Source organism: Nerophis ophidion, linkage group LG26 (assembly GCF_033978795.1).
Source record: "Nerophis ophidion isolate RoL-2023_Sa linkage group LG26, RoL_Noph_v1.0, whole genome shotgun sequence".
Classification (NCBI taxonomy): domain Eukaryota; kingdom Metazoa; phylum Chordata; class Actinopteri; order Syngnathiformes; family Syngnathidae; genus Nerophis; species Nerophis ophidion.
Genome location: NC_084636.1, coordinates 2,164,026 through 2,177,049, shown reverse-complemented (window position 1 = coordinate 2,177,049; position 13,024 = coordinate 2,164,026). Strand labels below are relative to the sequence as shown.

The 13,024-nt window shown below is 45.7% G+C and overlaps 1 protein-coding gene across 1 annotated transcript in view; it reads right to left on the bottom strand.

The window, feature by feature from the left end:
* The window catches only part of arhgap39 (Rho GTPase activating protein 39), an 81,775-nt gene that overhangs the window by 23,680 nt on the left and 45,071 nt on the right, over positions 1-13,024 (bottom strand). The window contains exons 2-3 of the mRNA XM_061888233.1: positions 3,954-4,364; positions 100-1,357 (exon numbers count right to left, since the gene is read on the bottom strand). Coding sequence (XP_061744217.1) covers positions 100-1,357; positions 3,954-4,364 — 1,669 coding nt within the window. The remainder of the gene's footprint in view (positions 1-99; positions 1,358-3,953; positions 4,365-13,024) is intronic.

The window sequence follows — 13,024 nt, the reverse complement described above, 5'->3', positions numbered from 1 at the left end:
CAGGGACAGAAAATGAAGAATGCCATTCAACAAATGTTATTAAGTCTTGTAGGGTCGCTCCTTCAGCAATGTGTGCAAACTCCCAGCATGCATCAGTACCTGTGAAGGGTGCAGGTAGGGCTCGGGGGACGCCAGGCTGGTCTGGACTGAAAGGCTTTTTTCCAGTAGGGCCTGAGGGAAGCCCAGCCTCTCAAAGGTGCTGCGCTTCCAGTGGTGGCCGTCACTCTGGGCCAGCGCCTCATCTTCGCTGAAGGCCCTCACCACGGGGCCCGGCAGGGGCGGAGGTACGGCGCCATCGCTCTCGTATCCGTCCTTGGAGCCTTGCAGACCACCACCCTGGTCCGAGTCCCAGCTGCTCCTCTGTTTCATCACCTGCTGCGCCTCCCAGGCCAGCCGGGCCTGGGCTAGCATGGCTTCTGACGCCGTGCCCACCAAGTCCCCGTCAGGGGCGCCGCAGCGGGCCAGCTCCTGCGGAAGCGACGGCTTGCGGCTTTTTCGTTTGCGGTTCCCACCGGGAGAGAAAGGGCCGGCGGAGGACGTGGACAGGGAGTGAGTGTGGCTGGACCAGGACACAGAGTCTTCATAAAGCAGCCTCTGTCCCCCTTCTCCACCCTCGCCGCTGTAGTCCAGCAGCAGGCGGGGATCCCTAATCAGAGACTGGCTGTGCTGCAGAGTGTAGGAGCCCCCGTAGGAGCCGCCGTAGCCTCCGGTGGTGCCGTAACGCAGCATGCGGTCGGTGGTCTTAAAGCGAGGACTGGATGACGACTGCTCGACATAAACCAGCTGTTTGACATACTCCTTGCCCACAGGACTGTACTCCAGACTCTGTGTCTTTTCCGGACACTTCTGGCGGGTCAGAACCAGCTGGCCGTACGGGGACTGCTTGGGGGAGTGGTAGAGCGGCGCCGAAGTCTTGCGAGCAGGGGACTTGCCTGAGCCGTAGAAGGAGGAGTCGGACAGGTGAATGTCGGACGGAGGCTCCTCATAGATGGGCGGGGGCTGGTACTCAGAAGGCGGCTCCTCGTACAGCGGTGGCTCGTAGGCGTAGCGCGGCGACGAAGGCTGGGAGTCGGCGGACGAGCGGCGCTGTGTGCCGCCCAGCTCCGCCCGCTTCATGAAGGGAGAGTGGCGGCGCTCGGCGTAGAGGACAGGCGAGCCGTCGGCTTCCGAGGGCGGGTGGCCTCCGGAAGAACGGCGGGTCCGCGAGGCTGTGCCCCCTCCCGACAGAGCTCCTGGTGTGGGGGGGTCGCAGGGAGAGTAGCCGTTACCCTGGTGGGCCAAGAAGCTGGGCTCCCTGTCCGTCACCTTGATCAGCATACGCTCCTTCGTACCTGTATTCCACCTGAAGGGGGACGTCCTGAGGGGAGTACATGAGGAGGAGGTTTAAGGTTAATAAACGTTGAAGATGTTGGACTCAATCAACTTCTGAAGACCTCTGCAGAGGTTAACGGGGGCACACGGGGGTCTCTGGCAACAAGCGAGCTCGTCACTTTGCATTCGTGGTCTTCAACCGGCGTCCCCTCGCCGTCCAACAACAGGAGGGAGACGAGGATGAAGAGCCAGACTGGTGGAGAAGAGAGTGTGAAATTGATTGCAGTGTTGGCCACCTGCCCCTTTCACACACTTTCCCCCTCTGGACTTGAATGGCGTCAGTGTGGCTGCCAGGGGGCACTTGTGGATGTTAGCACGGGCGCCAACGTGGGGAACAAAGAGAAGCCTTCAGTCTTTGCTTTGGTCTTCACCTCGCTCCGCTACCACCACATCTCACTCTCCACCTTCACCACAGCTTAGGTTTGCGCTATATCGACAATATGAATGGAATTTTTGATACCATCATTCTATCGTGGTAATGAATGTTGAACACATGGCTAACGTCCCTCCACGGTGCAAAACCACTCCTAAGCCAGCAATCCTCGCTTCCGTGGCAAAAGAGAAACTATGTTTCTTACAATCAGTGGAGGACGAGGAATAGCTAAACATGCTACACGACTCACGGTGGGCGGATCGACAGAAATATCGACCGTAACCATACCAAGCATTGAATCAATATATGGTCGATACTACAGTGATCAGATCGATATTGTCTATTTCGTTTACAAACTTAGAAAATAAAGTCCTCCTACCGTATTTCCTTGAATTGCCGCCGAGTACATAGTATGTGCCTGCCTAGAATTTCCCCTGGGTCAAACTCGTCACGTCACGAGTGACACTTCACCTGTCATCATTTTCAAAATGATACGGGGCTGATTTCAACCATTTGAAATCGCAAAAAGGGAAGAAGATTAAAAGCTATTCAGTAGGATTTAAGGTCCAAACTATTGAATATGCTAAAAAGAACAGTAAGCAGCTATGTTTTATTAATATACCGTAGCTGCGTGTGTCAAATATGAGTCATTAAATGACTCCCGTGGTAAAGGGCGCTAGTGATCCTTCTTGCAACTACTCGGCTGCAGAAGAAGTGACAACAAGCAGCAAGAGTGAGCAGCGATCGTTTATTTTTTCCTCTCGCTTGCACTTTTAACATGGAGGATTACATATCTAAAATAAAACAGTTTTCTAAACTGGACTTTCAATGGAAGCAGGAGGTAATAAAGGAAGATCTCCATCAAGACAGAGAGACGTTTAAAACTGAAGAAAGATAAGAAAGACTTCTATAAACAAGTTATCGATGCTTTTGATCAGAAGGAGCTGCGCATGGACTTCATTTATAAGTAAAGGTAAAACCATAATAACGTTTTTTTTATTAAATGTGCTTTTCATGTTTTAAATAGGTTAAAATCCAATCTGCACTTTGTTAGAATATATAACAAATTGGACCAAACTATATTTCTAAAAAAAAGACAAATCATTATTTCTTCTAGATTTTCCAGAACAAAATTTTTTAAAGAAATTCAAAAGACTTAAATTTGATTCTACAGATTTTGTAGATTTGCCAGAATTTTGGGGGGGAATTTTAATCATAAGTTTGAAGAAATATTTCACAAATATTCTTCGTCGAAAAAACAGAAGCTAAAATGAAGAATTAAATAAACAATTATTTATTATTTTTTACAATAAAAAACATGAATTTACTTGAAGATTGATTTAAATTGTCAGGAAAGAAGAGGAAGGAATTTAAAAGGTAAAAAGGTATATGTGTTTAAAAATCCTAAAATCATTTTTAAGGTTGCATTTTTTCTCTAAAATTGTCTTTCCGAAAGTTATAAGAAGCAAAGTAAAAAAATAAATGAATTTATTTAAACAAGTGAAGACCAAGTCTTTCAAATATTTTCTTGGATTTTCAAATCCTATTTGAGTTTTGTCTCTCTTAGAATTAAAAATGTCCAGCAAAGCGAGACCAGCTTGCTAGTAAATAAATACGATTCAAAAAATAGAAGCAGCTCACTGGTAAGTGCTGCTATTTGAGCTATTTTTAGAACAGATCCAGCGGGCGACTCATCTGGTCTTTACGGGCGACCTGGTGCCCGCGGGCACCGCCTTGGTGATCCCTGGACTAGATGGACGTCATCCATCCTCGCTCTTTCTCTCGTAACCTTGGCTGTGCAGGGAGGCGGAGCCAAAAGCATGTTAGCGAGAGGACAAACTGCCACCTCAGCAGCTCTGCAGAGAGAGAGAGAGAGAGGGAGAGAGAGAGAGACGCTGCACAGCCAATAAGAAGTGTGATTGCTAATAAGGATGATGTAATGGAGGTCATGCAGACGTCCTCATCCAACCCTCAGGCAGCTATTAGCTGTGGTTGCTAGGCTGGCTAGCACGCTGCCATGAGACGCTAATTGATGCGTCACGTTATGACTGCAGAGGCAGCTCGTTAAGAAAATGAGCTGACAAAACATTTGTCCTCCCGCGGCGTGCGCGTGAGCAAGACGCTCGCAGGCCGGCGTGGGAGGAGCGTGGACCAATCACAGCCGTGCGACGGCAGGATGAAGGCGAGGTCAAAAGTCAGCCTCACTCACCGCTCCGCCTCCTCTTTCCCGCCCTGCTTGTCGCACGCCTCCTGGTCCAGCGAGGAGGAGGTGCTTCCCTCCCGGCTCACGCCGCTGTTGCGTCCCGGGCTGTTGTCGGCCGAGGCCCCGCCCCCGCCGGCCGGTCGCGGGTCGGCGCCGTCCGTGTGCTGCTTGAGCGTCTGCAGCTTGGCCAGCGGGATGATGTCGCAGCCTTGGGGGCGGTGCCAGACGGTGCGCTGCGTGGAGGCGTTGTAGTAGTAGAAGCGCGAGGTGTTGGGGTCGAACAGCTCCCACCACTGGTTGTCGCCCGTGCGCTTGATGCGGACGCCCGGCGGGGGGTCCCACACGCACTCGCCCGTCAGCAGGTTGGCGTACATGCGCTCCCGCGTGCGCGGCTCGATGATCTCCACCCATTCCAGCCTGCAGGAGGACAGCGCGACATTAGTCTCTTCTTCACACAGATGTAGATCACCCTTGTTACCCGACCATAGGGCGCAGCGGATTATAAGGTGCATTAAAGGAGTCATAGTAGGAGGGTTTTTTTCAATTTAAAACACTTCCTTAAGTTCACTCACAGCTGGTGCTGAGGGATTCAAAATGTACAAACCCTGTTTCCATATGAGTTGGGAATTTGTGTTAGATGTAAATATAAACAGAATACAATGATTTGCAAATCCTTTTCAAGCCATATTCAGTTGAATATGCTACAAAGACAACATATTTGATGTTCAAACTCATAAACTTTATTTTTGTTTTGCACATAAAAATTAACTTAGAATTTCATGGCTGCAACACGTGCCAAAGTAGTTGGGAAAGGGCATGTTCACCACTGTGTTACATCACCTTTTCTTTTAACAACACTCAATAAACATTTGGGAACTGAGGAAACTAATTGTTGAAGCTTTGAAAGTGGAATTCTTTCCCATTCTTGTTTTATGTAGAGCTTCAGTCCTTCAACAGTCCGGGGTCTCCGCTGTCCTATTTTACGCTTCATAATGCACCACACATTTTCCATGGGAGACAGGTCTGGACTGCAGGCGGGCCAGGAAAGTACCCGCACTCTTTTTATACAAAGCCACGCTGTTGTAACACATGCTGAATGTGGCTTGGCATTGTCTTGCTGAAATAAGCAGGGGCGTCCATGAAAAAGACGGCGCTTAGATGGCAGCATATGTTGTTCCAAAACCTGTATGTACCTTTCAGCATTAATGGTGCCTTCACAGATGTGTAAGTTACCCATGCCTTGGGCACTAATGCACCCCCATACCATCACACATGCTGGCTTTTCAACTTTGTGTCGATAACAGTCTGGATGGTTCACTTCCCCTTTGGTCTGGATGACACCATGTCGAATAATTCCAAAAACAATTTGAAATGTGGACTCGTCAGACCACAGAACACTTTTCCACTTTGCATCAGTCCATCTTAGATGATCTCAGGCCCAGAAAAGCCGGCGGCATTTCTGGATGTTGTTGATAAATGGTTTTCGCTTTGCATAGTAGAGCTTTAACTTGCACTTACAGATGTAGCGACAAACTGTATTTAGTGACAGTGGTTTTCTGAAGTGTTCCTGAGCCCATGTGGTGATATCCTTTAGAGATTGATGTCTGTTTTTAATACAGTGCCGTCTGAGGGAGGGAAGGTCACGGACATTCAATGTTGGTTTCCGGCCATGCCGCTTACGTGGAGTGATTTCTCCAGATTCTCTGAACCTTTTGATGATATTATGGAGCGTAGATGTTGAAATCCCTAAATTTCTTGCAATGTCACTTTGAGAAAGGTTGTTCTTAAACTGTTTGACTATTTGCTCACGCAGTTGTGGACAAAGGGGTGTACCTCGCCCCATCCTTTCTTGTGAAAGACTGAGCATTTTTTGGGAAGCTGTTTTTATAGCCAATCATGGCACCCACCTGTTCCCAATTAGCCTGCACACCTGTGGGATGTTCCAAATAAGTGTTTGATGAGCATTCCTCAACTTTATCAGTATTTATTGCCACCTTTCCCAACTTCTTTGTCACATGTTGCTGGCATAAAATTCTAAAATTAATGATTATTTGCACAATAAAAAGTGTTCATTAGTTTGAACATCAAATATGTTGTCTTTGTAGCATATTCAACTGAATATGGCTTGAAAAGGATTTGCAAATCATTGTATTCTGTTTATATTTACATCTAACACAATTTCCCAACTCATATGGAAACGGGGTTTGTGTATATATATATATATATATATATATATATATATACATATATATATCTTATATATATATATATATATATATATATATATCGACCGGAATGAGAATCAGCACCTCCAAGTCCGAGTCCATGGTTCTCGCCCGGAAAAGGGTGGAGTGCCATCTCCGGGTTGGGGAGGAGACCCTGCCCTAAGTGGAGGAGTTCAAGTACCTAGGAGTCTTGTTCACGAGTGAGGGAAGAGTGGATCGTGAGATCGACAGGCGGATCGGTGCGGCGTCTTCAGTAATGCGGACGTTGTACCGGTCCGTTGTGGTGAAGAAGGAGCTGAGCCGGAAGGCAAAGCTCTCTATTTACCGGTCGATCTACGTTCCCATCCTCACCTATGGTCATGAGCTTTGGGTCATGACCGAAAGGATAAGATCACGGGTACGAGCGGCCGAAATGAGTTTCCTCCGCCGTGTGGCGGGTCTCTCCCTTAGAGATAGGGTGAGAAGCTCTGCCATCCGGGAGGAACTCAAAGTAAAGCCGCTGCTCCTTCACATCGAGAGGAGCCAGATGAGGTGGTTCGGGCATCTGGTCAGGATGCCACCCGAACGCCTCCCTAGGGAGGTGTTTAGGGCACGTCCAACCGGTAGGAGGCCACGGGGAAGACCCAGGACACGTTGGGAAGACTATGTCTCCCGGCTGGCCAGGGAACGCCTCGGGATCCCCCGGGAAGAGCTAGACGAAGTGGCTGGGGAGAGGGAAGTCTGGGTTTCCCTGCTTAGGCTGTTGCCCCCGCGACCCGACCTCGGATAAGCGGAAGATGATGGATGGATGGATGGATATCTTGATTGGATTATCCAGAGAATAGTGCTCGATACCGTGGTAGGGCGCAATATATATGTGTGGGAAAAATCACAAGACTACTTCATCTCTACAGAAGTGTTTCATGAGGGGTTCCCTCAATCATCAGATTTTTTTTCCTGATGATTGAGGGAACCCCTCATGAAACACTTCTGTAGAGATGAAGTAGTCTTGTGATTTTTCCCACACACATATATATATATATATATATATAGTTACTTTACATGCGGCCCTTGACCAAATTGTTTGGCCCTGCAAGTCAAAAAGTTTGGCCACGCCTACTCTAACATGAAAACATACATTGCTCTTCTCAACAAGCAGCGGGTCCTGCTGTTCCCCCCGCCCCGCCCTGCCCAGCCCCTCCCCCATCTGCAAGCACTCACAGGTGTGTGACCTCACAGAAAATGACAAAAAAAGAAGTGGCAGAAGAATGTTCATAAACAAATTCTTCTTCTTTTTCCAATTTTTTTAGCACACGCCATGCAAATTAGGACCATGACATCATGTTGTTACGGCTCAGACTTCTGCCAGCGCCGCTCATCTGTCTGTGCGCACCTCGCGACACGCCCACAAGCGCGCACATCCAGGGACCAGCCGCGAGCGTCTCCACCCTGCAGCAGCCGCCAACTGCAATCGTTCACAGACAATCACCACACCTGCCCGTAATAAAGGACCTGCCTTCATAAGCCTGGACAACCTGACATACCGGCGCCGGAGTATAATCAGCTTTACCTTCCCTGTGTTGCATTCCTGAGTCAAACTGTGCGTCTTGTGCTTCCGTAACTTCCCTGCCTCCCCCGCGCTTCTTGGTTTTTCGTCTGCCTCCCTCGTTCCTCGAATCCTCGCACGCCCCACAACTCTGACGCCTCGCTCTCGCCCCCTGATCCTGCCTGCCCCATGGACTTTCTGGTTCCTTCGCTCTCGTCAACACTTTGGTAAGTCACACTCCAGCTAATCTACACACATAGTCTTACACCATACACTCTTCAGTTTTTGTCACACTTCATTTCCTTGGTTTATTCATTAGTATTGTTTATTATTCTTATTATATATATATTTACTTTATATAAAAATAAATCTTTGGACATTACTGCCACCTGGTGTCAGATTGTCGTCACTCCTCTTAGTCAAACACAACACATGTAGCTCCTGTCCCCCGGAGCCCGCTGCCACACATGGATTGCAGTCCTGTGGGATTCCTAACGTTCTTTGTGTGCAGGTTTTGAGGCAAGTGGAGTTAATCCCAGATGCTCCCCGCTGGATTCCCCACCCTCATCATCATCATGGTGGTCATGGTGCCATCCTGAAGATAAGTGACTGCCACACCGCTAAGTGGTCAGCGGCCTCACTCAGGCGACGGGACCAGGAGCATCCTGCCTGCCATGTTTGTCATCTTCTCCTTATTTAAGTCTCAAAGGATGTTTCTGCCGTCTGATTGGTCAACATGTCTCAAACGGGAAAGAGTGTCGGCTAAAGAGTTCAAAGCTGATGCTGTGGTCGCAAAAAAAAACTAAACAAAAACAAAACAATCTACATGATTTGTTGAAGAGATGAGCAATTTAATTTGGAATTTAAGAAGGATCTAATCCAGAGATTATTTGACTGGTTTTAATCCCCGTGCAACAGAGGTACAGTGGAACCTACAGAAGCTTCACTGGCTTCCTGTAACATTCAGGATGGAATACAAAGTCTCCCTAGTAACTCACCAGTGCCTCCATGGAAATGCCCCCCTCTACCATTTTAAAGAACTGCTCACCCCCAAATCCTCCGCTCCGGACAGTCTAACCTCCTCCAAACTCAGAGGACAAAGCTACGAACAATGGGAGATCGGGCTTTCTGCTCCGCCGCTCCCAGTCTGTGGTATTCCCTGACCACCTGAGGGCACCACAGACTGGATGTTTTTTAAAAAAGACTTAAAAACCCTTCCTTTCTTTAAAAAAAAGCCTTTTTTAGATACATGCATACTAGTTATAGCTACTAGGCTGTGATAGTTTTTATTCTTATTTATTTATAATATATATATATATATGAAAACATTTTAATACACTGCAGCACTTTGAGGTTGTCTTGATTGTTTAATTGATTTAAACTTTTATTAGTAGATTGCACAGTACAGTACATATTCCCTACCATTGAGCACTAAATGGTAACACCCCAATAAGTTTTTCAACTTATTTTAAGTCGGGGTCCACGTTCATCAATTCATGTTTCCTCAATGTAAAGTCCATCCATCCATCCATTTCCTACCGCGTATTCCCTTTGAGGTGGCGGGGGGCGCTGGAGCCTATCTCAGCCACAATCAGGCTGAAGGTGGGGTACATCCTGAACAAGTTGCCACCTCTTTAATGTAAAGTGCTTTTTACAAATAAAATCTCTTAGTATTATTATTATTAAGACCTTAACCTCTAAAGGCTTAGTGGCCACATGCGTTTACAGCACCTTTTAGCTCTTATTTCCAAAATGGTGTACACTACTGAATTGAAGTCTTATGGCCACTTATGTGGACACTTATACTGCCATCTGGTGGTGTCAGAAGAGTATAACATACAATGAAATTTGGAAAACAAAAGTGTAAAAATAAACATTAGCATGTCACTAAACATGAAGTACAAGTTTGTTACTTATGAACTAAGTACATAATATCAAAAGATGATTTGTAGTTTTTATTCTAATTATGGTCCAATGAGCCCAAATAGCAAAGAGAAATAAAAAAATCATGTAAACAAACAGCTTGGGCCTTAAGAGGTTAATATGTACAAAATATCTTAAGGACAGATTTTATTCATATTAACTACTTTTGATGAAATAATGAATGTTTATTTTGATTATTTTTATATTATTTTGACAAGTTAGCATCCTGGAAGATCAGAATCAGAATCTGAATAGTTTTTTTACTGCCATTGTTTGGGAACGGGTTCACAAACTAAGAATTGTTCTTGGTGCAATCATACAACATAAAAGACATATAACACAGAATAGGAATAAATATATACAGACATACTGTATATTGAACTAACTCCATTTAAAAGGCAACCAATCGGTTTTATCAATTGAAGAAAAAAGAAAACATTGGATGTAAAAACGTCAGGCTTTATATGAAGTTTAGCACTTTTAATGACAAGGACGTTAAACGCCACTCAAGTCTGTCTGCCCGCCTGTGACATCACCGCCATCAGTCATCAAAACATAGCATGGCGGCGAGGGAGGTCACAACGAACTCAACAAGACAACAACATAAAGCCACCACACAGCCGCTCTCAGCTACAGCACCATTGCAAAAGCCATAACAAAATAACATAAATCCATAACAAAATAACTAGGGATGCACCGATTAATCGGTAACCGAATATATTCGGCCGAATATGGAAAAAAAAGCCACATTCGGCCTTCGGTGGAATGAGTTCAAAGTAAGGCCGAATAGTGGCGTGTGACGCAAAGACGCAATTTTTTTGACACGGTGACGCAATCAACCAACGTGCAGTGTTAAATTTAAATTGTTTTATACATAGTTAGTTTCCTTCTTTTTATTCTGAAGCTGAAGTACTGTTATTGACAAACCTGTTCTGGCCTGGGATATGTTGTGTACCTGTATAAGTGTATGATATGTTGTGTACCTGTATAAGTGTATGATATGTTGTGTACCTGTATAAGTGTATGATATGTTGTGTACCTGTATAAGTGTATGAGGTTACAAGCACACACTTAATTGAGATTTACTTGAGCCTTCTGTTGACATTATTAGCATATCTACTGTGGCTAAGCAGACTTTTGCCAAAAGGACAATAATTCATTTGTTGTGGGTTTATCCACTTTAATGCACTTTGTTTTTTTTTTGGAATGCATGTTTTGTTTGAAGGCCTAATATAAATGAAAAACTGTGCTTGTCAATATTCAATAAAAAATTACTTTATTTGAAAAACATGTCTAACAATGTATTCTAGGCTATTTATGCAACATAAAAAAGTTGTGAAAAACTGCATTTATTATTCGGTATTTGGTATTCGGCCTTCGGCCAAGCGTTTAAATTTTATTCGGCTTCGGCCACAAATTTTCATTTCGGTGCATCCCTAAAAATAACATAAAGCCACAACACAGGTCACAGAGGACGTGACGGACACAACAGAAGTAATAGTACACTAACATTAACCGAGTAGGTGAGGCAGAAGAGTGAAAACAGCGAAGAAAGAGGAAAATTGGAAAAACTGTCATGTCTCGAAAAATAATAATGAATCAAAATCAATGTTGTTATGAATTATGGAACTATTTAAGGCTCCAATTATTTCACAACAAAAAGTAGAAAAAAAGACCAAAGAGGTGAAATGTAACAAGAAAAAGTTGCAATGTTGACTCTAATATCACAAAACTGCCATGCAATATATATATATATATATATATATATATATATATATATATATATATATGTATATATATATATATATATATATATATATATATATATATATATATATATATATATATATATATATATATATATATATATATATATATATATCCATCCATCCATCCATCTTCTTCCGCTTATCCGAGGTCGGGTCGCGGGGGCAACAACCTAAGCAGGGAAACCCAGACTTCCCTCTCCCCAGCCACTTCGTCTAGCTCTTCCCGGGGGATCCCGAGGCGTTCCCAGGCCAGCCGGGAGACATAGTCTTCCCAACGTGTCCTGGGTCTTCCCCGTGGCCTCCTACTGGTTAGACGTGCCCTAAACTCCTCCCTAGGGAGGCGTTCGGGTGGCATCCTGACCAGATGCCCGAACCACCTCATCTGGCTCCTCTCCATGTGGAGGAGCAGCGGCTTTACTTTGAGTTCCTCCCGGATGGCAGAGCTTCTCACCCTATCTCTAAGGGAGAGACCCGCCACACGGCGGAGGAAACTCATTTGGGCCGCTTGTACCCGTGATCTTATCCTTTCGGTCATGACCCAAAGCTCATGACCATAGGTGAGGATGGGAACGTAGATCGACCGGTAAATTGAGAGCTTTGCCTTCCGGCTCAGTTCCTTCTTCACCACAACAGATCGGTACAACGTCCGCATTACTGAAGACGCCGCACACACATATATATATATATATATATATATATATATATATATATACGTATATATATACGTATATATATATATATATGCGTTAGTTCAAATAACTTCCAAAGACATGCACCTGGGGATAGGCCCCTCCCACCTCCAAAGACATGCACCTGGGGATAGGCCCCTCCCACCTCCAAAGACATGCACCTGGGGATAGGCCCCTCCCACCTCCAAAGACATGCACCTGGGGATAGGTTGATTGGCAACACTAAATGGTCCCTAGTGTGTGAATGTGAGTGTGAATGTTGTCTGTCTATCTGTGTTGGCCCTGCGATGAGGTGGCGACTTGTCCAGGGTGTACCCCGCCTTCCGCCCGATTGTAGCTGAGATAGGCGCCAGCGCCCCCCCGCGACCCCAAAAAGGGAATAAGCGGTAGAAAATGGATGGATGGATGGAGTTCAAACAAATGAGGCAGGTGAAACTAAAACAAACCAGGGTGCGCAAAAACAGGAACTAATGGAGTCAACAACAAACAGAACATGACTAAACAGAACATGATCACAAGACATGAGAAAAACAGTTTTACACAGAGTTCTATGAGCATCCATGCTTCCCATCCCGACACGCAGTTAGATTGTGAATGAACAACATGGAAGGGAAGGACAGACCCATGATGCAAAATGACTCCATGGGGTTTGCAGTTCTTCAAGCGGCTCCATGACACCTTGCTGAACTCGGTCTTCCGAGGCCATCCGGAGAGGAAAAGTGTTTGCGCCAAGAAGCCCGACATGCAAGCACATTTCATTTCCTGCAACCTCCTTTCTCCTGTCTTGTCCCATTATTCCTCAATGCAACCTTTTGTTTTCCTCACTTTGCATTCCTTTCCCTCGCCGCCTGTGAAGAGTCCCCCTATCTCCAATTTGCCCGCTCCCCGCTTTCATCCCGCTCCCTTGTGTGGGTTCTGCAGGGCTGAGACACTTTCACCAGCAGCC